Source organism: Cucurbita pepo, chromosome 4, assembly GCF_057944985.1.
Source record: "Cucurbita pepo subsp. pepo isolate OVF chromosome 4, ASM5794498v1, whole genome shotgun sequence".
Classification (NCBI taxonomy): Eukaryota; Viridiplantae; Streptophyta; class Magnoliopsida; order Cucurbitales; family Cucurbitaceae; genus Cucurbita; species Cucurbita pepo.
The window spans coordinates 3,726,360-3,754,148 of NC_141801.1; the positions used below are offsets into that span (position 1 = coordinate 3,726,360).

The following is a 27,789-nucleotide window of genomic DNA, read 5'->3' on the forward strand; positions in this document are numbered from 1 at the left end:
CACAAAAAAAAATGGCACTATTGGCCAACCTTCTCTCCTTCATAGCCCTGATGGGGCTAGTCCTAGCCCCCATCATCCTCGCTCAAAACTCCCACCAAGACTTCGTCAATGCCCACAACGCCGCCCGATCGAGGGTCGGGGTCGGCCCAGTCTCTTGGAACTACACCTTAGCTGCGTATGCCCAAACTTATGCTAACAAGAAGATTGGCAATTGTGAGATGCAACATTCCTATGGCCCTTACGGCGAGAATCTAGCCGAAGGGTACGAGGAGATGACTGCAGTCGAGGCAGTGAACTTTTGGGTGAGCGAGAAGAAATACTACGATCACCGGTTGAACCGATGCGTCGGAGATGAGTGTGGCCATTACACGCAGGTGGTGTGGAGGAACACCAAGCATGTGGGTTGTGCTAGAGTGAAATGCCGCAACAATTGGATTTTTGTTATATGTAACTATGATCCTCCAGGCAATTATGTTGGCCAGCTTCCTTATTGAACTTGTAAGAGATTGAAAATTTGATGGCATGAATACATATTATGCATAGACATGAAGTTTCTCATGGCTCCCACCTTTGTTCCTTTATGACATTCAAGGATGTGATGTGTTTTGAATTTCTAACGTATCGGTGATGATCAGCTAAACTATGATCAAATTGGCTACTAATTAAGATAAAACTAGATCGTTTGTCTAGTTAAGGAGTGTTTATTATAATATACAAAAATTATGTTATCAATATATATATAAGATGTCCCTCTTGTGTGGCAACATGGGGCGAAAAAAGGGGATCCTATCAACTTGTTCTGACCTAGGATAATAAACTCATGAGCTTAGTCTTACTTCACCATCGAGAAATGAAAGAAGACTTCCAACTCCAAGTTTAACTTTTCGGGCAGGCCCAAAAAGGATAATATATGCACAGTGAGTTTGGGTCGTTGGGGGCGAAAAAAGGAAAGAGAGGGATGGGGTTCCTCTCGTTTTTTGGCATAGTGGGCCCCAGCGGGAGACCTGTTAGACGGGTTATTAGCTCAGTGGTAAAGCGCACCCCTGATAATTGCGTCGTAGTGTCTGGGCTGTGAGGGCTCTCAGCCACATGGATAGTTGAGCCTTCACAGGAAGCCCGAAAGGGAAGACCCAAATAGAAAAATATCTGCTAGCAGTGGATCTGGGCTGTTACACAATGTTTTTAAAACGCATGTGCTAAGGAAGGTTTCCACACCCTTATAAAAAATGTCCCGTTCTCCTCGCCAACTGATGTGAGATCTCACAATATACCAGTTATAGTTGAAGAGATTGTCAATCTCAACATAACTTAGTAAATAAGATATCAATTTATCGACGTGGAAAAGGAGTAATTTTTTTAAAATGAATGTTGGATTACAAATGGAAGGCATGAAGATAAGTGGGTGTCTTTTAGAGAATGGATAATAATGTTTAAATTAGGAGGTTAAGAGCACAAACTATATGGCTAGTAATGGGAGCATCCTTTGCCAACTAGCAAACGAGTCAAACAACTATGCAAGCCAGCTCTAACGATAGTATATATATAAAAAAAACATCATAAATAATATCGAAATTTTTTTATTTTAGTTTTAGGGCCAAAAATACTTTAGAAACAATGAAAAACATCTAATCAAATTTGGAGCTAGATAAAACTTCGGCTAAGGCCAACCAAGTAAATGACCTTACTATCGACTCGGTCAGAAAACTTGTCTTATGTATGACGACATGTGGCCAGTGGCCCTTCCACGTGTCATTTATGCTTTATGTTATATGATGATGTGAGGGCGTTATATGATGACATGATGACTTTATATGATAGAAAATTATGTAAAACATAGGAAAAGAATAGAAAATTAAGAAAAACTTAGAAATCATAATAATAATTTCAAAATTAAATAAAATAGAGTTAGAGGAAGTAATGCAATAATTTTAGGGGGGTTCGGTTAACCTTGTCCTACTTCACTCTCCAAGCTCCTCTTGAGAATTTGGGTAAACACTTTCTCGACTATTTCCCTGGATTAAGCAAAACCGCTACACCACTGAATGTGATGTGCGACCCCGTGTGCTTGCTAGCTACTAGATTGTCTGCATGGTCCCACACCCCCCTCTTTATGCGTTTATAGTGCAGTCTTTAATCAGATGACCCTTGGCCATTTCCACCGAGTAAAGGCATGTGGTTGCCTTGATGGACTACATTATCTAACTTCGACCTGACTCAACGACACTGCTACTGTACTCCTACCACTTGGCATGGTGCTGCTAGTACTAAGGGACGTATTGAAGGAGATAGGAGGTGGAGACTCTGGTGACACCATTCACACTACTACTAGGTCTGTGGTGAAAAGTTCGGGTTGGGTGGGGTTACCAATCCAACCAACCCGAACTTTTGGGTTGTGTCAAAAAAATCGCTCAACCCATCCCAACGCAGACCATGTAACACTCGTACGTATAACAACTTATCTTCGAGTAGCATCCTGATTCTTTGAAAATCAAGAATTGCCCCAAATCTCATCCCGAGTTAAGGTAGCCTAATGGTTACTCGAAAACTAAGGGCTATCGACACCTTGCCATGAGCTAATCTTAATGGGTTGACATTCATAATTAAGAATTTAAATTGTGATATCCACACAATAAATATATTATGAATTAGAACTTTAAATTGGATGAATTATGAGATATATATGAGAATTTGTTTGGTGTTCCACTATTATCTCAACATGCTCTATCTTCCACCACATATCCCATTTCTAATCTCAATATAAATACTCCCAAACCAAACCCAAAATCTCACGACCAACACAATCTACCATTCTTCAAACAACAAGCCACATTCTAAAACCATGGCCTCCCCAAACATTCTCAAAGCCATTTGCTTGTTGGGAATAGCCCTAACCCTAACTACCATAACTCCCACCATGGCCAATAGCAGCCCCAAGGACTTCGTCGACGCTCACAATGCCATCCGTGCGGAGGTTGGCATCGAGCCCCTCCAATGGAACGAAACATTGGCTACCTATGCTCAAAAGTACGCCGAATCAAAGATCGCCACTTGCGAAATGTCGCACTCTGGAGGACCCTACGGCGAAAACCTAGCGGTGGGATATGAAGGGATAACGGCGGAGACAGCCGTGAAGCTCTGGGCCGACGAGAAGAAACATTACAACCACGCTTCCAATTCGTGTGGAAACGACCCTACCCACTGCGTCCATTATAGACAGTTGGTTTGGAAGAATACCACATCTATTGGATGCGCCCAAGTGAAGTGCCAAAACAATTGGATTTTTGTCATATGCTGTTATTACCCTTCGGCCGACAGTATTAAGCAACGTCCATACTAAATTTTTTTCAATGGATACAAAGTTTATATGAAGAAAAGAATTAATAAATGGTTGATTTTTTTTTTTTTTTTTTTTTTTTTTTAATTTTAAATTTTGATATTTTATAATATAGGAACAAGCTGGCCATGGAGTCATCTTTTGTATGTAACACATAAACTTTCTTCAATAATTTTTGGACTTTTCTATTTATATTGATAAAGATCAAAGATTGATGTTTCATTTTTAATGTTGTAAATCAATCTTTTTATGTTAACATCTATTATTGCTCGGTGCTTCCTTGGATTGGGGCAACACAACAAGGAGTAGTTTGCTCTAGGACTCCACCCCTCGAGAGCACGATGCCAGTCGAGATGGAGATGGGAGCCAGCCTAGACTTCGTGGGACTTGTCCTAACATCTAAATCAAATTGTTGGCAGGCTAGAAAAGGAAGCAGCCCAGGCCTCTGAAATCAAGCTTTGCGTGGTATGCCTTGCCTATTCACTTGGACAATGCTATAGACACAAAAGCGTGCAGTTTCGCCCCCTTCTCCCATGCTGAGTCACAGGCAGCTCCTCGGAAAGCACGGACGAGCCATATTTTAGGAAACTTGCACGTGTGGTTCTAGCTGGGGACCCCGGTAAGTAGTGAAGAATAAAAAGTATCATTGTTTTTGTAATATGTGTTTGGACAATGAAACCTCGGGGACCTACTGTAAAGGAGAAAAGATTTTAGTTACAAGGACACATTGGTGTATTATCAAATCATGCAACTATTGCCACAGGCGTAGATAGGTATTTGACAAATGACATGTAACCTCCACACAATTTTAACAATGATATGATATTGCCTGTTTTTGACACTAACCCTTGTGGCTTTACTTTTCGTTTTACCCATATCACATACCCAATTAGTTTCCTCCAATTTATTTTAGGATAATTAAGTGAGGTGGATCCACAAATAGGTTATAAGATCAATTTTAGGTGAAGCCAAACTTAGAAACGTTCGGCCAAAGAAACCTTAGGAGCAATAAGAGCACCAAGTGAGCCTGGAACATAAGTGGATAAAAATCCAATTATGAGATGTTCAAATTTATTACAAATTGGGAGACAAGTTCGGGGTACAATAACAAACCAAAATATATAAGACTTGGATAAAAAAAAGTGGACCAATGCTTTAGAATGACTTCATCTTTGACCGCTTAGCTCTCGAACACTCCTCACTGACTGATAGCCGAACACCTGAAAAAGAAAAGAGGGGAAAGGGGTGAGTATAATAATTTTCCAAAACATATATTCTCATCTAAATTGCCTTTTAATCTTTCAAACATACATATTCTAACCCTACGGATAATTTTCCCTCTGACTACTCTCCACTCACCCCTCTTCCTCTCCCAAACTATCTCTCCTCAACCACCTTGTGGCAAAAAATTAAGAATAATTAAGACTAGAAAAAGAAAATTCTATTTTAGTTTTGGATATTCAAATTTTTTATTAACTGATCCTCTTGAAAAGATATTAGAGCAGGTGAATCAGAAAAATTAATTAGGAATTAAATATACTTTTTTTTATGGAATATAAGTATCAATATTCATGGATCATACCTTTCATTTCACTTCCAATTTTTACAACCAAAAAAAAAAAAGAAAGGTGGTTCCTACCACCAAAAAAAGAAAAAAAAAATACCAACAACTAGATTTACAAGGAGAGTTGGAGATTCTCATTTTCAAGAAATCCGTAAGAATCAGATTTCCTCAGGAGAGTTGGAGATTCTCATTTTCAAGAAATCCGTAAGAATCAGATTTCCTCCTAATTATTCAGAATTAGATCTCTTGTTCGCTTGTCAAGTTATTTAGATTTTTGGTTATGATGTTAGGTCATAGAAAATAACCAATGAGGCAAATATTTGTCAACAGAATAAAAAAATACAGAACATACAGAAAAAAAAAGATGTACAAAAAAAAATTAACGAAGATTCCGAAAGAAAATTTATTGTGATATTTGTGAATTTTAAAGGTTAACAAAAATTAAAGGAAAAAAATACATAAAAGAAGAAAAAAATAAATAAATAAAGAAAGAGAGAGAAGAGAAATAGTAAAGGGAAGAGTTGAGAGTAAGAATCCATGTAAATACCAATAATATGATTAAGTAAGAATAAATTAAAAATTGGTCAAGAATATGTGTTAACAAAAATTGAGAGAAAAAGTAGAGTACAGAAAAAATATAAGAACACAAGAAAGTAGTCACTCGAGATAAAAAATAGAAAATGAAATCTTAATATAAATAAAATATGTATATATATTTAGATGTATAGTATAACGTTCTAAGACTTTATGCATGCAAAGTCTTTAATGCTCACATGAAATTTAGCACATGAACCATTGTAAGAGTCAGACAATTGAACTTAAAATTGATGTCATGGATTCTTATAGGTTGGCTTGGATACAAAGGGAAAAATCAAACTTTCGTTACGGATAAATTGGTGACACCCGTATAAGCTAATCAGGTAAGTGACCTTACTATAAGATAGGCTAAAATTTGTATGAGTTACGATGATGTATGAACTATGTCATACGATGCAGTATATGAGTTATGATGATGTATGACTTATGATGATGTGTGGGTTACGATAGATGATGTGCTCAGTATATATATATATATTTTGATGAATGTCGTACTTGATATGTTTGATGCACTTTGTGGCAATATGATGAGTATGATGATTGCGTGACGTTTACCTTAATATGATGATGTTTTCCATATTGAGCATGCTATATGATGATGAGTGTCATATTGCATCATGTCGTTAGATCGACATAGGACACAACCCTAAGAGCGTGAAAATGATATTAATATAAATATCCACGAGTATGTGTTACCTAGAGTAACAAAGAGATGAGACTAGAGGGTTGTGTCAGAAGAGACATTATGATGGATTTAGAGGAACCTCATGCATATTGTATGTTCATAAGCATAGGGCTACTTCCCCTAGAGATGATGAGTGCGGACGCGCACCGTATGATGAGTGCGTATGCGCACAGGTGCGAAAGCACACAGATAAGGGTGTTCATGAGGTGCATGACACTATGGGGTTCTGCTGACCTCCGAACGTCGCTACAGATTAGCTTTACCAGAGGGTCCAGGGGGTGTGCGAGCGCCCTGGGGATTCACACTCGCACGTGTGAGTCGTGTGTAGGGAAGTACTACACATCCAATTTGTCCGAGACTGGAGGCCACCCCTAAGATGATTAGAGATAGGTCCCTAAATCATGATTGCATGTGTTTGCATTTGCATGACCCCTATAGTGGGGCCACTTACTGAGTATTCTTTGAAATACTCCGGCCGGGTGCCACATCATTTTTCAGGTAAAGAGCAAGGCGCACTTGTACGGAGGACGGCGGCATCGCGAGCAGAGACTGTGGTATGTGCGTAGGATAGATTCATATTTAAATTCTTAGTTTTAAGTTAGAATAGGTTATTTTGCATTCCATTGTTTTAAATTACTTTGTATTTGTATTTGTTTTTATTTTTTCTAAATTTTAGTATTTTGTATTTAAACACGTAAGACCATGGCTGTGTTTTCCAGAGAAGAAATTGTTTTAAACGTTTTTGAAGTTTACGTTATAAATGATGTTCATGTAAGAGTTATATTTCCGCTTTATAGATGAACATGAGACGTTAGTGGCGACTCTAGATATGTAGAAATTTAGGGTCGTTACACCTAAGGTAGATATGCATGTTTCTAGCACATCCTAGCCATTCTCTTTCGGGCTTCCCTTAAAAAATTTTAAACTTATAAAGAATGTTTTGTTCTCTCTCCCAACCGATGTGAGTTCTTAGAGGATCCCTCCCGGTGCATATAACTTTTTTTATCAAGTCAAGCTTATTGACTCAAACGTCTAAATTGTTAAACCGTTAGATTGTTAGAATGATATCCTTTCCGATCTAAAAAGGGTTTTATGGGAGAAAAAAAATATTTTGACAAGAAATGCTTACAAAGACACACCATCAATCCATCACTTCACACACTTCTAACACTATCACATGTCTATAACTAGACATCTTTATCCATCGACAAGTTTAAGATTGAGTTGAACAAAACAACTTAAACAAACACAATTATTTGGTTTCTTTTAAGCCCCAAAGAAACAAATTACTTAATATGGCCGTTGAGAAGAAATGTTGCCTCGAGGGCTGTAGCTGCAAATCACAAAAGTACCACCATTGGTGCACTTAACTCTAGCACATCCCAGCTTCTTCGAACGTCTCCAAACCACCTGAGTGTAGGCTAGACAACTCTGATCACCAACACATTTATTGGACCTGTAATTGTAGAATCGCTTCTTGCTAACCCATAGCTTCACTGCCCCGACGCCTGTGAGGCTACGATCGCTACTCCATGCAAGGTTCTCGCCATACGGGCCACCCGAGAGCACTAGCTTACAGTCACGCACGCGTTTATTAGCATAGCTTTGAGCATAGGCTGCTAGTTTTCGGTCCCAAAACAATGGTCCAACGCCAACCATTTTGCGAGCTGCATTGTGGGCATTGAGATAGTCTTTAGGTGAATTTTGAGCGAGAGATGGCTTAACTAAAAACAATCCCGAAACGCAAATGAGAGCGAAGAAAATCTTGAATACATCCATTTTGATGTGTTTTGCAAAATGTGATTAATGGTTTGGTGATCGAAATGGCTTAGAGAAATGGTGCATTTATATAACGTCTCGACTTTGTGATGATCGTTATTACATATCAAATGTTTTGAATCGAATATTAGACGTGTATTCAATAATCAATTAAAAAAATAAAAAGAAATTAGAGACATTGACTTTGATAATGTTGATTTCAATACGTGTCATGTGTAAAATAATTTAATTCAAATAATAAATAAATAAATCTTAAAATGAAGCCAATGATTGAGGAAATTCTTATTTATGTAATCATGTGTTCCTTAAAAAATGATCTCATCTGTCCTCATAGTATCAATTTTATATACTCATTTAATAAATTTATTTTTTGCTATTATAATTGTTTAATATATTTTTTAGGAGTATACGGGTTGAGTTGAAGAAATCTTTTAGACCAAATCAAAGTCTGCGATTGGTTGGATTGGAGATCCGAGCAGCTTGAGCAGAGTTCACAACTCAATCCAACATGTTTTTTTACCAAATCAAAATCTAGGGTTGGTTGGGTTGAGGACCCGAACAACCTGAATAAAATTCACAACTCGACTCAATCCAACGCTTTATTCTTTTAGTTGAGTTGGGTTGTTGGATTTTTTTAAATTATTTAATTTTGTTTATCGAGAATACATGTTATATTAATAACGAAAATCTGATAAAGTTCAAATATCAAATATTGGTAAAGCCCAACGCATAACTAACATCAATTACAAACGTAAAATATTCTTAATCTTCGTAATAATTTTAAAAGTATGATAGAGTTGTATTGGATTACAACCCTATTTTTTAGTTGGTCGGGTTGACCCGACAAAAAAAAAAAAAAAAAAAAAAAAACTTATGAACTAATCCAAACAAAAAAAACGTCTAATCCAACTCAACTTATATGGTTTAGATTGAATAATCTAAATGGGTCGGAATAGACGGCATGAACCGAAACCGCTCAATCTTATATTCTTATATATATTAAAATAAATAAACAAAAGTAGAACAAATGAACGGTATAATAAATTTATTAAAAAAAAAGAAAGGAGCCTCCTCCAAATAATTCACCATTCAGATAGTGCGGTTCATGCTTGAAAATTTTGCCATACAAATAATTTGGTTGGCCGAAATTATATATATATATATTAATCAACTAAACTCCCTACCACTCCTACGCACGTCTAATTTTAACTAAGATTTGTTTTTTTTTATAATTAATTTCACTCATATTTAAATTCATTTTATGTACGTTGCAACTAGTCAAACAGGTCGTGTAACGACTCTAAATTCTCTACTTAATTTAAGGTCGCTATGGTATATATATCATAAACATTGAATGCGAAAATATTTCATTTAACCTTCATAAAACATAGACATGGACTTACGTGTTTTGAAAATACTTTTAAGAAGACAAAACAGAAGAGTAAATAAAACAAATAGACGTTTAAATTAAAAACATCCTATTCTAGAATAAATGTGACTACTCTATGCATATGTCATCGAAGTAGGATGCAATTGTTAGCCGTACAAGAATGTCTTACCTTTACCTGAAATACAAGTAGCACGTGGTTTAAGTATTTAAAGATATACTCATTAAGTGACCCCACTATTGGAGTTAAATGCAAACATATACAATTTTATGAATAGGACCTATCATAACAGTTTGTTTTCGTACGACTATCCTAACAGATAGTTTGGATATGTAATTAATTTCATACACACGGCCCAAAGTGCAAGTATGGACCCACTAGTAGGTTCGCATACCTCCTGAACTCCTTTTCTTATCGAGCGAGCATTCTCTGGTAGCTCTCGATGCAGAACACCCGTTAGAAGTAGCGACCATCATGGCAACATTATGTCAAACATAATGATCGTTCTCCTGCCTAGTAGTGTATGCATTCGAACCATCTTGAAGGAATAGGGGTATCCCCCAATGCATGAGCACACAATAATGCATGAGGTCCCAACATTTTTCCATTTTTATTCTCTTTTAATACAACCCCGCTAGCGTTTCGTATATATCTTTCTCATATCGTTTATCATATCGTTTATCATATCTTTCATGCATATGTCAATGTTGTATTTCATACTAGTTTGTCGTTTTGCATGTCAATCATATCATATCATTCATATTCCATAAATATGTCATATCATAACGTTCCATGCTTCCCGACAACATAAGGCTACATGGTCTTTTGTGACCGTTAAAGCACACTTTATTTTTAAATCTGCACGATCCCACGTGATGTTGTCCATAGTTAGTACACAATGTTCTCTTGCATGGGCAATCTTGCAAATGCTTCTACTCTTGTGTTTGTCCAACTCCACCTTGATATTGTGATGTCTTGGTTGGGGTTGTGGGGTCGACTCTATCTTCTTTTTCTTTCCTTTGATCATGTTCGAACGCCACTACTAATCAAAGTGTTGTGGCATAGTCGGGTGGGAGATGAGTATACACAACTCCTCGAACCTTAGGTCTTAAGCCCATACCGAACCATTCCATCTTCTTTTCCTATGTGTTAATCAGGCCATGGGAAAATTAAGACATTCTAGTAAACTTACGATGGTATTCTTCCACTCACATGTCTTCGTGTTCAATATTTAGACATTCTTGTCTTTTCTTGAATCGTAACACTTATTTTAAATATTTCTTGAGAAACATCTCCTTGAACTTAGCATATATGATTTGAAGGGAATGAACTTTTCATGTTTTGATTTTATTAAGAATTAAAAGAAAGCAATAAATATGAACGCAAGAACTCTACGTAAAAATCGTAAATTGCAAACCTCTTTGAAATATTCCAATAAAGTAGAAGTTCTTCCACATTCCACCAGATTTTTCTAGATATGACTCGAACACAAGGTCAAAACTTATTAGAGCCTCTTGAAACAAAATTACTAAAGAATTAGTGTTTAGCCAATTCTTAACCCAAGCCAAAAGTTCTATTTATAAATATGTTAGAATATTTACTAAATAATATATTCTTATGAAAATATTTATATTTATATATATAGATTTCTCTATTTATATTAAAAATATTTAATATATTAAATATTAATTTGAATCTTTCAATTTTTTAATTAAATTGAACATTTTAGTGTTACTATTAATTAGCCGAAAGACCTTATGAACCTAACGATCATAAGCTCTAATGATACAAAATTAATTAATTAAACTATTTAATTAATCAATTTCCAATATGTTACTAGGTCACTCGACAATAGACTTAGAGTTGCACTCTTATGCACGGTAAGACAAGTTATGTCAATTGATATAATCATTACAAACAAATCAATCTTTTACGAGTTCTTCATAATTACCGATGGGTCAAAAGTCCGTTTTATCCCTATAATTATATCTTGTACCTTAGTACCATTGATTCTCTACTGAACAATTTATTTATGATTTAATCATAAATAAACAAGTTCATCTCAGGCACAATAAGAGAGTGGGGCACATTGTTTGTCTCGAAATCAACACTTGAGAGAACCACTCATCCACTTTCCTTATATGAAAATGAGTGAATTTCATCTCTCGTGATATTATGTTCCAAGCTCCTTGTTTGGTCTAAGTCTCTAAAATGGTACGGCATTTTGAATTGACTGTAAGAGTCATTCTCACCCATGCAAATCATAGGACAAGCCCTCACATGTACGAGTTCTAAACTAACTCAAGATTAAAACGGAGGTACAAATGATCATTATGTGAAATATTAATCTTATCAAGTAACGGATTTATAAAGAGAGATTAAATATTTCTTCGTCTAGTCTTATACAAACTCATTATACACGATACTCCCACTCACATGTCTCCATATGAACGATTTGAATCAAATCATTTGTAACAACTACAAAATTGGTTGTATCAATAGTGTTACCGGTATAAAACATCCAACCTTATTCATATACTATAGATCATTTAAGTTATTACTTGAACGTGATTCTCTTGCATGTCAACCATATATCATTTACATTACATTAATAACTTTGGATTTTCATACCATTGATAATATTAAATTATTATTAAAAATTAAATAATTAATTACAATAGATTTTATGACATAAATCTCAACATGATCAGGTCTATGTTTGCGGTTCGAGTCCTCGTGGAAGAGTTCCACCACAATTGAACATCATTTCATAGAAGAAATGTGCCATAACTCAGCTGATCGAGTTAAACAGAACATCGCATCATTCCACAATCGAGGCGTATGCACACTGATGGAGTTGAACGTTGCATTGAGGAGCTCGACCGCACACCGAAGAGCTGGCTCGTGCGCCTGCCTTCTCCATCCAAACTCCAAATTGTTTGGGGGGAAAACATTGAGAGCGTCCATCTTCATTCTATACCATTAATCTTAGCACAATTCAACTGGTTAATGTTCGATTTTTTCCATAAGAACCATTAGAATGCACCAAATCGTGGTCGCTAGGTATTCCATACTAGTCGAAAAGGCGAAGAAAACAAGAAAATACATTGTTTTTCTCCTAAGTTATAAGCTAAATGGTGGTTTGAATGAGGAAAGGAGCTCTAAAGTGAGTATTCGTAAATGGGTGGTAAAGGGTTCAAGTGGATGAATCTTGAACAATGACATCTCCTTTGGGCATTGACACTTTGCAGTCACCGTCGGGTAAGCCATGGAAAGTGTAATATAATATATATTATGCTCAATATAATTTGCATCTTTAATGGAACTCCCACGTGCTTTACCTAAATGAGGAAGGAAGCCATGGATTACCTTTATAAAAAGTAGAGAACTTTAGTTTATTGTAGCAATGAGCCTTGCAAAACTACCAAATTTCTTAAACAATTATAATTAAACTCAAATTTTAGTTTCGTGCCAATTTTTTAAAGTTTAAGTTGATGGGTTATGATAAATTTAACTATCTCAACATTTCGGCACCGTAATAATTCAAATTTTTTAAATCTAGATCAACGATTGTGATGTCCCATATTGGTTGGGGAGGAGAACAAACTACCATCTATAAGGGTGTGGAAATCTTCCCCTAACAGACGGGTTTTAAATCCTTGAGGGGAAGCCCGAAAGGGAAAGCCCAAAGAGGACAATATCTGCTAGCGGTGGATCTAGGCCGTTACGAATGGTATCAGAGCCAGACACCGGACGATGTGCCAGTCTTCTCTCCTCAAAGGGGGGTAGACACGAGGCGGTGTGCCAGTAAAGACGCTGGGCCCCAAAGGGGGTAGATTTGGGAGCGGTCGCACATCGATTGGAGGAAGGAAAAAGTGCCAACGAGGACGCTGAGCCTTGAAGGGGGGTGGATTGTGATGTCCCACATTGGTTGGGGAGGAGAACAAACCACCGTTTATGAGCGTGTGGAAACCTTCCCCTAGCAAACGCATTTTAAAGTCTTGAGGGGAAGCCCGAAAGGGAAAGTCCAAATAGGACAATATCTGCTAGAGGTGAATCTGGGCCGTTACGAAGAGTGTACGTCATTGTCAATTAAAAATTCAAAAGAGAAAATAAATGACCATATAAACATAAATAATCGAGACAGAATATTCAAAAGTTTACTCGAAATTTCGTTATAAATACGGAAAAAACATATAATAAATAAACAAATTTCTAAATGTTTTCATGTCGTAACTCTTGAACATAAAGTTTGATAAACTTATGAAGTAGATAAAAAAAATTCAATAGCACTTATCGACAGACTCCATGGTACAACTAACGATTGAATTCGTTACATGCCCGATATATCCTTTCCCTTAGTTGGAAAAAAAATGTTTGAAACGGTTTAGCATTAAAAATGTCTAACAAGTAACACACTTGCCTAGAGTTAGATATGCATGAACACGAATGTTACACGTGATTGGATTTGTGGCTACCAATTAGCTCCATTGTCATATTTTTGATGCTCAAATCATTCAAGTAAGTTTTCGGTAGCTATTGCATGAGAGGTTATTAGACCTCGGTATGTGAGCATTAGGCTAGGCTCTTTTGAGAATATTTCAAAGCATTCGTTCGTCTCTTGGTTGATAGCATATAATAGGTTGTTCATTGGGGATCGACTTAAAAATTGGATGGCTCTATACTAGCTAATTGCGTACGTTATTTATCATATGTGAAATCTCGTTTTATTTATTATTTGAATGTCACTTTAGTGGAGTTATTTTGAGCACGAAGTTCTCATCGATTTCTAGATGTTAACGGACTTTTCATGTGAGTAGGAGCTAATGTTGTTGACATCTTGTTTAGAGTCTCGGCTTGATATGCTTCCATTCATCATATTTCGAACGAACATAACCATAATCGGTGTAGTCCGAATCAACTTAGTGATGATATTGTTGAAGATTGTTGGGAAGGAGTCCCACATTGACTACTTCAGGAGTTATCATGGGTTTATAAGTAAGGAATAGATCTCTATTGATACGAGACTTTGGGAAGCCCAAAGCAAAATCCCGAGAGGTTATGCTCAAAGTGGACAATATCATACCATCGTAAACTTATTAGGTGTCGAACAAAGAGTGTACTTTGTTCGAGGGCTCCAAAGGAAGGAGTCGAGCATAGCTTAATAAGTAAGATATTTATTATCGAACTGAAAAAATATAATCGGGTTTAAAGTTTTTTTTTCCTTCTTATATTTAATATTATCCATAAACAATTAAGGTTCAATAAAATATTTAATTTAACCAATCTATTTTATAATAAGATAGCCGTCCATCTCGGTTAGGTTAATTGCGTATATGATATGCTTTGAATAATCTCATGCTTCATAGAATGCTCCAAATTTTCATAAGCCTATAAATAATAGCCATGGCCATCCCATATTCTCCACACAATTCTTCTTACCAATTCCTAACTCCAAACCCAAAATGGATCTTTTCAAGCTCTCCCTCTCCCTCTTTTGTGTCACGAGCGTAGCCATGTTTCCCTCCGCTCTCGCTCAAGACACGCCTCAAGACTTCGTGAACGCCCACAATGCTGCTCGTGCTCTAGTTGGTGTCGGACCTGTGCAATGGGACGCAACCGTGGCAAGCTATGCTCAACAATATGCTAACTTACGCATCAATGATTGTCAGCTAATACACTCTGGTGGCCCTTACGGAGAGAATATTGCATGGGGTAGCTCGAATTTATCAGGCACTGCTGCAGTTCAACTATGGGTGGCCGAGAAGCAATACTACAATTATAACACGAATAGCTGTGCAGCTGGGAAGGTGTGTGGTCATTACACTCAAGTGGTGTGGAGAAATTCAGTGAGAATTGGATGTGCTAAAGTGATATGCGCGAATAATGCTGGTACATTCATCACTTGCAACTATGATCCAAGAGGCAATATCATCGGACAAATGCCATATTGAGAAAGGGCTTTAACTAAAATAAGAGTAACGAAAATGAGTATTAAGAGAGCAATGTTAATGAGTTGCTAAATAAAAACAATTCACGAATGACCTACTTGTTATATCTTTTGAAAGTTTGCATAGCAATGATTATTATGAAATCGTGCACTTACAAGCGTATATCGGTTCTATCTTCTTAATCTTTTAACGTCCTTAGCAGAGTTTATATATTTGCATTATGAACTACTTGACAATTCAGCCATATACTGTGAGATCTCACATTGATTGGGGAGGAGAATGAAACATTTTTATAAGGGTGTGGAAACCTCTCTCTAGCAAACACGTTTTAAAAACTTTGAGAGTAAGCCCAAAGAAAACAATATCTACTAGTAATGGGCTTGAACTGTTATGGAAACCTCTCCCTAGCAGACACTCTTTAAAAACATTGAGGGAAAGTTCACAAGGGAAAACCCAGAGAGGACAGGAAGCCCGAAAGGGAAAGCCCAAAGAGAACAATATCTACTAGCAGTGGACTTGAGTTGTTATGGAAACCTCTCTATAGACACGTTTAAATAACATTGAGGAAAATTTCGAAAGAGAACCCAAAGAGGACAATACCTGCTAGCTGTAGGCTTGCTAGGTGTGGGCTTGGGCTTGGGCTTGGGCGGTTACCTATTTTTGTTTGCTTATATTATATATGAAATATTAAACTAGAACGAGTAGAAGGGTTATTGGGATAGTAGAAGATGTAAGAACTCGTATATCAAAGCATTATATGTTTATTATAAGCAATGTTTTAATAATACAAAAATGGTTGGATCGATGAAATACTTTATTAAATAAGTGATAAGTAAACGATATACTTTGTATTAAGCATATGAGTGACCATATACCTTATCGATTAGTGATATACACGTATGATGACTATTGAAGGGACGTTAATTAACCTTTAATAGTGAACTTGTATCAATTGGCAAATGTCTATATTTGTATCAAATGATGAGTTGGTATAGACCCATATGATGTTTTAGTTATACGAGGTTATTCCCCTTATATTTATACAATTTGTAGACTATTAAAGGGTCTTCAATTAACGTTTGATAGTGAACTTGTCTCGATTCACAAGGATCCACATTTGTATATGATGACGAAAAAATAGATAAGAGAGTCATCCCCTAAATGTTTATGATATATGGTGTCGTGTAGGGATTATTAGAGGATCTCCAACTATCCCTTTAACAGTGAACTTCTCTCATTTGATACGTTTGACAATGGTCCACATGAGTATTGAAGTAATTAATATAAGAACTCTACGATTAGCTTGATTGAGCTAATAGAAACTAGTGGCTAGTCTCTAAAAAATTCAACCTAGTGAAAATGAGAAAAAACATAAAGAATATTGTTGCGTATATATATCTCATATAACAATTGTAAACATTTTGAAAAAACTAGAAGTAAAGTCACGAGAGCTTAGACTCAAAGCGAATAATATACACTCAAAAGCTAATACTATTGTGAAGGTTCATGATTTCTAATCCACTTCACAACAAACGCACACAATAAAAGTTGTCATCTTTGTATTAGCTGCAAATATACACTCAACGAAAGCATGTAATGAAGTGTTGGAGTCCCGCATTGGCTATTAAAGAGAAGATCCTAGGTATGTAGGAGATACTATCTTCATTGGTAGGAAGAAAAATCAAAAGCAAACCCATGAGTTTATACTCAAAATGGACAAATATCATATCATTGTGAAGATTCGTTGCCCAACAAATGGTATCGGAATCGTGCCTTTATCTTAATTTAACCATGTCAAGTAAAGCTCCATTGGATTAGCAATGTGCTCTAGAGAAGAAGAGTTGGTTAGAACAGGGTGCTAGACAGATAAACGATTGTTTACGGGGAGGCTCAATGGTACTCAATTTTGTTCAAGGGGAGATCTCGAGTATACAAGGGATATTATCTTCATTGGTAGAAGACTTTCTAGGAAAAAAAGAAAACAAAAAATCCTGAGGGTTCACGAAGGATCTAAAATTGTTGAGTAGAAATACCGAAAATAAGACTAATTGTCTTTCCATTCATTTCAAAACTTCAAAGATCCCTTCCCGCTCAATTATTACAATTATTTCTAGAAAATTCCCACATATCTTTTTGAATGTAATGAGCCTGTCCTCTTTTCTCTATACATATTCCACGAATAGAAAAATAAAAACCATGTAAGTAGTAGCTCCTATTATATTTTCTTCGAATTCAACCTTAGATCATCAAATAGTCAACAAGAGGCCTATGGTAAGTGTTAAAGATAATTGACCGTTTATTATTCTTTTAGAGAACTTTCTTTTATCACCATTTAAACGTGGTGGTTTCTGCAAGGAACAATATGCCATAGGAAGGAAAGACTCACCCGAAAACAAAAAAGATTCAAGAAGACAAAGACACAAAGACACCTCGCAGAAAGATAAAAGACACAAAGACACAAAGACACCTCGCAGAAAGATAAAAGACACAAAGACACAAAGACACCTCGCAGAATGATAAAAGATAAAAGACACAAAGACACCTCGCAGAATGATAAAAGATAAAAGACACAAAGACACCTCGCAGAATGATAAAAGATAAAAGACACAAAGACACCTCGCAGAATGATAAAAGACACAAAGACACCTCGCAGAAAGATAAAAGACAGACACCTCGCAGAAAGATAAAAGACAGACACCTCGCAGAAAGATAAAAGACAGACACCTCGCAGAAAGATAAAAGACACACCTCACAGAAAGATAAAAGACACAGACACCTCGCAGAAAGATAAAAGACACAGACACCTCGCAGAAAGATAAAAGACACAGACACCTCGCAGAAACAGACACCTCAAAACACCTCGTAGAAAGATAAAAGACACCTTGGCCAGCTACCATCCATCTCAAATCCATCTCAAATTCAGGTAGAATATTCTCTTAATTTGGAAGGGAATAATCTCTTAATTTGGTATGTGAGGAAGCACAACTATCTCCAATTCAGGTAGAATAATCTCTTAATTTGGAATATGGTAAAATTAAAGTTTTGCCTTCACCCCTACGAAATTCTCCAATATATATACTATTAATTGGTGTTGAATCTAAGTGTGCTATTAAAAATTGAATTGGACTACCTTATCATAAAGGTCGACCACTTCCCATTACAAATAAGAGTGATCAATCCAAGGGTTAGGACCTTAAATAAGATTTCTCAAACTTACCCAAAGCTTAAAAATGCATGAATCATTCTTAAAATAGAAACCAAAGATCACTCAAACTTACCCATCAAAATTTCCATAAAGAATCGGAACCAACAAGATCACATCCTAAACAAATCACAACAAATATGCAAATTTCAGAAAATTTCAATCAAATGGAAACACTATGGATTTATCAACAATGCTTAGTGTGCCTACCAACTACACTCGACACACAACTAAGTCCCCTACCATAGACTGCACAAAAACAACGAAAACAAGAAGAAAACAAACACAACACAACACAACACAAACTCAAGCACTAACCCATTACAAGAATTGGGTTACCTCTCTCCTCATCTCAGTACTCCTCCTGATCGTCGTCGTCACCTTCAGCAGACTCAGCCCCCACTTCCTCATAATCCTTCTCAAGGGCCGCAAGATCCTCACGAGCTTCAGAGAACTCTCCCTCCTCCATGCCCTCCCCAACATACCAATGCACAAATGCCCTCTTTGCATACATTAGGTCGAACTTGTGATCGATGCGAGAGAACACCTCCGCCACGCTTGTGGAGTTCGAGATCATACAGATTGCCCTCTGCACTTTGGCCAGATCACCACCTGGAACCACCGTCGGCGGCTGGTAGTTGATGCCGCACTTGAAACCGGTGGGGCACCAGTCCACGAACTGGATTGTGCGCTTGGTTTTGATGGTGGCAACAGCAGCATTGACGTCCTTTGGCACAACGTCTCCTCGGTACATCAGACAGCAAGCCATGTACTTTCCATGGCGAGGATCGCACTTGGCCATCATGGAAGATGGCTCGAAAGCGCTGTTGGTGATTTCTGCTACAGAGAGTTGTTCGTGGTATGCCTTCTCTGCAGAGATCACTGGGGCATAGGAGGAAAGCATGAAGTGGATTCTTGGGTAAGGAACCAAATTCGTTTGGAACTCTGTTACATCCACATTTAGAGCTCCATCGAATCGTAAAGAGGCAGTAAGGGATGAAATCACCTGAACATTGAAAGAACAATGAACAATTATTAGAATTCATCACCATTACAAAAAAAAAAACAAAAAAAAAAAAAAAATTGTGAAAATCAAAGAAGATATTGAACTGAACCTGAGAGATGAGACGGTTTAAATTTGTGTATGTGGGTCGCTCAATGTCAAGGGAGCGTCTACAGATATCATAAATGGCCTCGTTGTCAAGAAGTACAGAAACATCTGTATGTTCAAGGAGGGAGTGGGTTGAGAGAACACTGTTGTATGGTTCAACAACAGAGGTGGAAACCAGAGGAGAGGGATAAATTGTGAAACCAAGCTTTGATTTCTTGCCATAGTCAACAGACAAGCGCTCCAAAAGGAGAGAGCCAAGACCAGAACCAGTGCCCCCACCAACAGCGTTAAAAACCAGGAATCCTTGAAGTCCAGTGCAGTTGTCAGCGAGCTTTCTAATGCGATCCAAACAGAGATCAACAATCTCCTTGCCGACTGAAACACAAGTTTACCAATTATCATTACAATTCAGGAAAAATTAAGGTGTATATTCGATTTTTGATTGAACATAATTACGGAAGAGACGATTTAAAAAGCTCACTGGTGTAATGGCCACGAGCAAAGTTGTTGGCAGCATCCTCCTTGCCGCTAATTAGCTGTTCAGGATGGAACAATTGGCGGTATATTCCAGTCCTCACCTCATCAATGACAGTAGGCTCAAGATCAACGAAAACAGCACGAGGAACATGCTTTCCTGCCCCTGTTTCGCTGAAGAAGGTGTTAAAGGCATCATCGCCTCCGCCTACAGTCTTGTCACTCGGCATTTGGCCATCAGGCTAAAAAAATTTAGAAAACATGGAAGTCAAATTCAAATTTCATTATGATTCTTACGGAAAAAGAGAATAAAGAACACTCGCATTGAATTCCTTTCAATATAATCATTTCTATTCATTTTTGTAAGGATTTGAAAGTTAAAGAATACTCGGATAGAATTCCTTTCAATATAATAGTTTCTATTCATAGTTGTAAGGATTTGAAAGTTCTAAAACTAGAAACTGTTTATAAACAATAAACTACTTTAGCAATTATAGATCTGATCTTGGTAAAATTCAAAGAAAAAACAGAAAACATAAGAAAAATACTTATCCGATGAATACTTCATAGAAAGATATAAAGAATGAACACAAGAACTAATAGTCGAATAATCCGGGAAAAAAAAATCCTATACGATGAAGAACCAGAAAATTTGCACGCGATCGAAGTATCATCAAATCAAAAATCACGCAACAGAGAAGTACCGTAAATAACGTATTCAAACCGATCAAAAAATCAAGAAGAAACAAACATGCAAGAAGAAAATATACAAAATCGAAAGCAGATTCAAACAAAAACGAATTCAAATACATATATCAAGAACCGTAAATGAAACAAAAAGGAGATAGACCTGAATTCCATGCTCAAGGCAATACAGTTCCCAGCATGCATTGCCGACCTGAATCCCAGCCTGACCGATATGAATCGAAATGCACTCCCTCATTTTTCTCCGGCCAAAAAAACAACGCAGCCTAAAGCAAAAATCTAAGAAGAACAACAAGAAAACACGATCGAGCGAAGCAGAAGAAGAAGATCGAAAACGGAGACGACGAAGGCGTTTATGAAGACGCCTTCTTGTTGAAAATATACATTTCAATGAAAAATGAGGAAGAAGGAGAAGGCATTTTATAGTTGGAAAAACAGGAGGGAGGAAAATGCTGAAGTAGGGGGAGGTTAACCAGGGTTAGTTAAGTGTAATGAATTTGAATGGGCAGGAAATTAACCATGGTTAAGAAATAAAGTAAGTGATTTTGAAATTTTAACCGTTTTTTCTTTATTTTGCCGCTAGAAAGGGCCCAGTGAGGTGCAAGGGGAGCGGCTTGTTTGGTAACATGGATTTGGCTGTGCTTGTCTTTGACAAGTTTGTTTCCATTTATTACCCATTTCTATGGATTTATATGGAAAATAATATTCCCATTTGTTTTTTTATTACTCAAAAAATAAATAATACAAAATATAGTGTTTTTTTTTATGCTAATTTTTTTTTTTCTATTATAGAGACTGTATTTGTATCGCCCTCTACGCCCGAGATTGGGATCAGAATTTGAAATTTGAATTCGACCGCTGATGACTCAGGCATTCCTCTACATCATTCGCTTCTAAGAGTGAGTTCTTTCAGCATATTTGAATTCGACACCCGATATAGAATTGCTCTAAGTAAACTACGTTAAATCTTCGAGTTCTCATGATTGAGCCACTGAAAATGAAGGTAGATTTTGTGGGTATAAGTAGTAACTTAGACTCCTATTCTCGAGATCGTTTTCATTCAGGTGTAGTCTCAATTGATTTATGCAATTTTTTTTTAGTGTCACAATATTTTTGTATTGTCTATTTTTTGGATTAAGAATTTCAATGCCTAAGATTTAATATTGTTAGGATCACTCAACAACGCACACACTAGATCTACATGAATACAGAGGACAGGAGTACATTTTCAAAGCTATATATATGATACCGTATAAATACATATAGTTTTTTACTGTATATAACTATTTACTATTGATGATAACTTACCATTTACCATATATAGTTTTACTATGTATAACCGTTGATAAACTATAAATAAGCAATAGGCTCCATAACCTAACAATTCTAGCCGATCTAGTCAATCAAGAATTTCATTCTCAAACGACCATCCATGAGCATCTTCACTGCACCACTTTGCACAACCCCAATATTCCAACATCAACACATTTTGTCAACATGTTTGCTAGATTCTTTGCACCCTCTATCTTCTCAAAATACATCACCATCTTCCACTAACCTACAAGTGAAATTGTATCACCTTCCGTGTTTTATCTTAAAATGATAGACCAGGTTCCTCATCAACAGTATGACACTTTGACTATCTCTATAAAGAATCTTTTTGTGCTGCTTCTTGCCCAATTCTTCCAAATAATCAATCATCCATATCGTCTTCTTTCCAGCTTCAGTTATTGCCACGTACTCAGCCTCAGTACAACAATGTGTTCTTAATGTGTTGTATCGAAAATATTAATGTCGTACTCAGCTTTGGTAACAATGTGTTTTTACTATATTCTTAACAATCTGTTGTACTCAGCCCCGGTACTACAACACATACTCAGCCTCAGTACAACAATGTGTTCAGGTATCCTTTCATTTCGTTTCGTTTTTTATTACGAATGCAATGAAATTTCATTGCGCAAAAAAAACATTACAACCAAATAATACACCAAATCTGCCTCATAATATTACATCAGAAGCTACCCTCCCTTGCTGTTTCTACTCATGATCTAAAGATTTGAGGCAAAAAGAACAAATACTTTCATAGTCTACAGAAAGCTACAAGGACAAAATTATATTGAATCATAGAGAACAGAATTCCAGCTATACTCGTTTAAACTCGACTATGATATTCGAACTTTCATGCATATTTTATTTTGATCTTTAAACTTCAAAATGTTTTACTATTTTAGTCCATAAACTTCGCATAGAAAGTTGTTATAGTCCTTGCAGCTATTTTCGTAAAGCATTTCCAAAAATCCGATTTCGTTTCGAAACCCACCCGTAAACTTATGTTTAACTATTTATGAACACTTTTGGCAAGGACTAAAACAATTTTTTATACGAAGTTTAGAGAACGAATAATTTACTGACCATGAAATAAGTATGAAGGCTATGAAACCAAGCCTATTTTATTCTAATCTTTATCTTCCTTTTTTTTCTTTTTATGTGTCATCACTAACCTTGTCACTTATAACGTATAAGTAGTTAAGTGAGGAATTCAGGAAGCAGGTTGTGCACCAGTCCAGGCATGGTGCTGATCGTCATCCAGTCGATTGAATCTGTGGCTGCGGATATCTTGTAGATATAAGATGCCAGTCCACACTCCACGAATGATAAGTATGCTCACAAACACTGCAGTTCCAAGGGTGCATATCACCTAAGATTTCACAAAGCAGCAGAGGAAATAAGTGTTCTTTTTTCTGAAGGGGGAAACGTTGGAAATTAGATATGATCTAATTCATACAAATAAGTTCTTTTTTCTTTTGTTCTTTCTCTATTGAAGGTGGTATTGTTGAGAAAATTGAAGCTAGAAGAGAGCAAAGACGTGCAGAAATAAAGGCCAAGCACAAAGAAAGGAGCTAGAAGTATATAGTTCTGAGAAATCTAACCCTCAGCTACACATGACACCACTAGAGTCGATGGCAAAAAAAAACTTTCTCCACAAGAATACATCAATAAAAGTATTCTTACATCAACGAAACTATTCTTCCATGGTTATCTTCGTAGAACGAATTTTGTCAAGAAATTCTGAAACTTCCTATCGACCTTTATTAGTTTTAGCTCGTTGAAAGTTTCCAATTCTTTCTATACTAGAACAATTTTAGACCGTCTCCTGAAAGCCTACTTATGAGATCCCACATCAGTTGGAGAAGAGAACGAAGCATTCCTTATAAGGGTGTGCAAACCTCTCCCTAGTGGACGCATTTTAAAGCTTAGAAGGGAAAGCCTAAAGAGGACAATATCTGCTAGCAGTGGGCTTGAGCTATTACAAATAGTATCAAAGCCAGACACCGGGCGGTGTACCAGCGAGGACGCTAGGCCCCCAAGGGGGGTGGATTGTGAGATCCCAAATCGATTGGAGAGAAGAATGAAGCATTCCTTATAAAGGTGTGGAAACTTCTCCCTTGGAACGCGTTTTAAAACCTTCTCGGAACGGAAAAGCCAAAGAGGACAATATCTGCCAGCCCGGGCTTGGGCTGTTACACTACTGTCTACAACCACCACAACCAGCAAACTCAATAGTCAATCCACGCCAACAGGCCTGTACTTCTCACTATTGATTAAAAAAAAGAAAAAAAAGTCAAATACAACCTTAAGTTGTCCCTTTAGTCATATCCTCTAATAGTGCTATAAGTGTATTGGTATAAGATGGGTCTGTTAGGGCCTACGTGTTGTATTCTCTGTAGGCGGGCGGGTTGAGGATCTTGACCACCTTGCAGGGAGATGCTATGACTAAGCATTCTCAGTTTGGAGTTGCTTCTTCCAGGCTTTCAATTTTCATTTAACTCGACCTGGAGGGTGTAGCTCTTTGACTAAGGAACTCTTGCTTCACCCGCCCTTTTATGATAGGGGGCGCGTTTTCTGTGGCTAGCCAAGGTTTGCGTGATTTTGTGGGGCTTTTGGGCAGGACGAAATAACAGAACTTTTAGGGATTGATCGACCTAAATAGGAGGTGTGGTCCCTTGTTAGATTCCACATCTCCCTTTGGGCTTTAAGGCCTTCATAATTACCCTGTTGGTCTTCTTTGTTTGATTGAAGTCTCCATTTGTTTTAGTCTAGCTATTTTTTGTGGGGCCTTTCTTGTTGTATGCCCTTCGTAATCCTTCATTTTTCATCCATGAAAGGTTTGCAGTTCTCATAAAAATAAAAAGTACTACGTGAGTATAATTACAACCTCTAGCAAAGTCTGTAGTTTCACTTATTCCCACTAGAGAGACAGATGATGCCGAATACTCCGACTATCTATATCTCGCTATAACAGAAATTTCATTCATGCTGTCTACAACCACGGACCACCATCAAACTCAATAATCAATCTACATCAACAGACCAGCACTTTGATCTACTTCTGAGTAGACAACAAACAAAGTCAAATACTGTAACGGCTCAAGCCCACCGCTAGCAGATATTGTCCTGTCTTCTTTGGGTTTTCCCTTTCAGGCTTCCCCTTAAGGTTTTTAAAACACGTCTGCTAGGAAGAGGTTTCCACACCCCTATAAAGAATGCTTCGTTCTCCTCCCCAACCGATGTAAGATTTCACAATTCACTCCCTTCGGGGCCCAGTGTTCTTGTTGGTACTCGTTCCCTTCTCCAATTCATGTGGGATCCCCTAATCCACCCTCCTTCGAAGCCCAGCGTCCTTCCTGGTACACCGCCTCGTGTACACCACCCTTTGGGGCTCAGCCTCCTCACTGGCACATCTCCCGATGTCTGGCTCTGATAACTTTTGTAACGGCCCAAGTCCACCGCTAGCAGATATTGTCCTCTTTGGGCTTCCCTTTCGAGCTTCCATATCACTTCCCCTCAAGGTTTTTAAAACGTGTCTGCTAGGGAGAGGTTTCCACACCCTTATAAAGAATGTTTCATTCTCCTCCTCATCCGATGAGGGATCTCACAATAAAATACCATCTAGGTTTATTCTTTTTCCCTATCCCGATAAAAAAACTGTTAGTGTGCAGGTAAATAAACCCTCCAGAAGAGTGCATACATATATCTAATGTTACTATCGCCCAGTGATTCGGATGGATCATATTATTGTTGGCCAGTGATTCTGAAGGATAAGACTGACTTGTCTCGTTTAGATCTTGCCATCAGAGAAGTTTAGCACGAACTATCCACAAGCACAAGCAAATTCAATAGGCAATCCACATCATTGGACTAGTACTTTTCACTACTTCTGATGAATGCAGCAAACAAGGCCAAATGACGTTTAGGTTCATTTTTAACCATATCCAGCGTCTAACTAGAGCCGAGCAGATGACACCCTTAATCAGTATGAATACCGTCAATTTAAGAGATACTCACAGGTTTCGAAAAGTTTTCCAACGACAATATTGGTTTACTACGACTGTTCATATGAGAAGATTTATAAAGTTGAATTCAATCTCAAGACATATCTAGGAGGGGGGGTAGCCCTGAACATTAGCCATACTAAAGAAGCTACAAAGAGACTCGATTTAACGAAAATAGACCTAATACCACAATTACAGCTCATTTTTTGGGGGACAACGAACCGAAGACCAGCAATTCCATGTATAAAACCAACCGACAATTCTTCTTCTTCACAAAAAGTTTTCTATTTACTTTCTGGCCAGAGTTCCCTAACAGAAATACCATCTCTCAACGAAGGACAAGAAATCTCTTCTTTGGGTGCTACGTTTGCCATGCATATCCAATTGAACAAGAACTAAGTGTCATAACAATTCTTTCACCACCTTCTCCATAACCAAACTAAAATATCTGCATTACTATAGTCGAATTTCGAACACGCATTTCTCTTTTGCAATGAAAGTTTACAGCTAACTATCTATTACTGAGGACACAAATCCATATGGAAATCCTAAACGCAATAAAAGGGCTAAATATCGATGCAGTTACCTCAAGAAATGCCTTCAAAATCCACAAAAACGCTAGCATTAGTACCCCATTGACAGAAAATCCCACCTGAGAAAATCAATTTCTAATGCACAATTGACTAACCACAATTCGTAGATAAAAATTTAATGAGTAATCTTATTTATGAACAAGAAAAGAAAAACATCTACCAGTTTAGTAGGGATGGATTGGGGAAGAACCGATCTCACAGCCTTCCTGGCTCGCTTCGAGACCTTCCTGAAAACATTCTCAACAAACCGGACCAATAGATCCAAACTTCTATCCTCTTCCTCATTTTCCTCATCCTCGTCGTCCTCGTCGTCTTCGCCACCGATTATGTCGAAGTCGGAGCTAATCGAGCGGTTCCAATTGCGCCGATCGTCCACCAAATGATCAACTCCCTGGAATAGATCGAGCAGATTGAGAACAAAAACACAGGAACAAAGGCGAATAGAGGGGAAGAGAAATCCGGTGGACCTGAGAGAAATTGGAGGTTCTTCTGGAAGCCCGGAGGAGGGTGTGAGAAATTTGCAAGGAATGGGAGAGAATCGAGGTCCGAGAGGTTGGTAATGGCGGCTGAGAATGAGGAATGGAATAGAGGGACGGCGGTGAAAGAGCGGCAGGTAAGGACATGATCAGCTGTGGAAGAACAGCAGCCGTTTGCAGATGCTTTCGTTTTTTGCTGAACAAAAAACGATGGTTGACAGTTGTTGAGGGTTATATTCATTGCAACCGCCCAAATTTTCTATTTACCTAGGGTTGATACGGTGGTTATGGGCATCTACACTATTCTAATCTAAGTTTAAGAAAAATGAGTACAACTGTGTCATGGTCTAAAATTAAGATGTTGTCGTCTGTCTTCCTTTTATCTGAAAAAGAAGTAGCACACGGTTTAAGTATCCGCTATTGGGGTCAGAGAATACAAACACATGCAACTCATGATTAAGAATCTATCGTTAAAACCACATAGGAGTTGTTTTCAATCTTGACAAAATTAGATGTGTAGTACTTCTCTACACACGACCCACACGTGCGAGTGTGGATCCCTAGGTAATTCGCACCCCACTTGGACTCATCATAGTC

General features: G+C 37.4%; 5 protein-coding genes and 1 pseudogene across 6 annotated transcripts; 3 read left to right on the forward strand and 3 right to left on the reverse strand.

Annotated features, from left to right (window-relative positions):
• LOC111793959 (basic form of pathogenesis-related protein 1-like) lies at positions 1-595 on the forward strand. Its single transcript, XM_023676046.2, has one exon. It carries the CDS (start codon positions 12-14, stop codon positions 492-494), a length of 483 nt encoding a protein of 160 aa, XP_023531814.2. The 5' UTR covers positions 1-11; the 3' UTR covers positions 495-595.
• A 2,200-nt stretch (positions 596-2,795) lies between these two features.
• LOC111794011 (basic form of pathogenesis-related protein 1-like) lies at positions 2,796-3,563 on the forward strand. The gene has a single exon (XM_023676113.2). The coding sequence runs from the start codon at positions 2,840-2,842 to the stop codon at positions 3,335-3,337; it is 498 nt and encodes a 165-aa protein (XP_023531881.2). The 5' UTR covers positions 2,796-2,839; the 3' UTR covers positions 3,338-3,563.
• Positions 3,564-7,322: 3,759 nt separating this feature from the next.
• On the reverse strand, positions 7,323-7,959 carry LOC111794008 (basic form of pathogenesis-related protein 1-like). The gene has a single exon (XM_023676109.2). It carries the CDS (start codon positions 7,957-7,959, stop codon positions 7,471-7,473), a length of 489 nt encoding a protein of 162 aa, XP_023531877.2. The 3' UTR covers positions 7,323-7,470.
• A 6,829-nt stretch (positions 7,960-14,788) lies between these two features.
• On the forward strand, positions 14,789-15,452 carry LOC111793884 (pathogenesis-related protein PRB1-3 pseudogene; annotated as a pseudogene).
• Positions 15,453-18,562: 3,110 nt separating this feature from the next.
• LOC111793030 (tubulin alpha-4 chain) lies at positions 18,563-21,479 on the reverse strand. The gene is made up of 4 exons (XM_023674715.2): positions 20,936-21,479; positions 20,093-20,327; positions 19,616-19,986; positions 18,563-19,506 (listed from the first exon to the last, which is right to left on the reverse strand). The coding sequence occupies exons 1-4, from the start codon at positions 21,026-21,028 to the stop codon at positions 18,853-18,855; spliced, it is 1,353 nt and encodes a 450-aa protein (XP_023530483.1). The 5' UTR covers positions 21,029-21,479; the 3' UTR covers positions 18,563-18,852.
• Positions 21,480-22,766: 1,287 nt separating this feature from the next.
• Positions 22,767-27,430, reverse strand: LOC111793032 (uncharacterized). 2 transcript variants are annotated; one of them, XM_023674716.2, is made up of 4 exons: positions 27,184-27,427; positions 26,877-27,107; positions 26,710-26,775; positions 22,767-23,488 (listed from the first exon to the last, which is right to left on the reverse strand). In XM_023674716.2, the coding sequence occupies exons 1-4, from the start codon at positions 27,337-27,339 to the stop codon at positions 23,330-23,332; spliced, it is 612 nt and encodes a 203-aa protein (XP_023530484.2). In that variant the 5' UTR covers positions 27,340-27,427; the 3' UTR covers positions 22,767-23,329. The 2 variants fall into 2 exon arrangements, with proteins under 2 accessions (XP_023530484.2, XP_086979338.1); XM_087123212.1 differs by lacking the exon at positions 26,710-26,775 and having other exon boundaries at positions 27,184-27,430.
• Between the last annotated feature and the right edge of the window lie 359 nt (positions 27,431-27,789).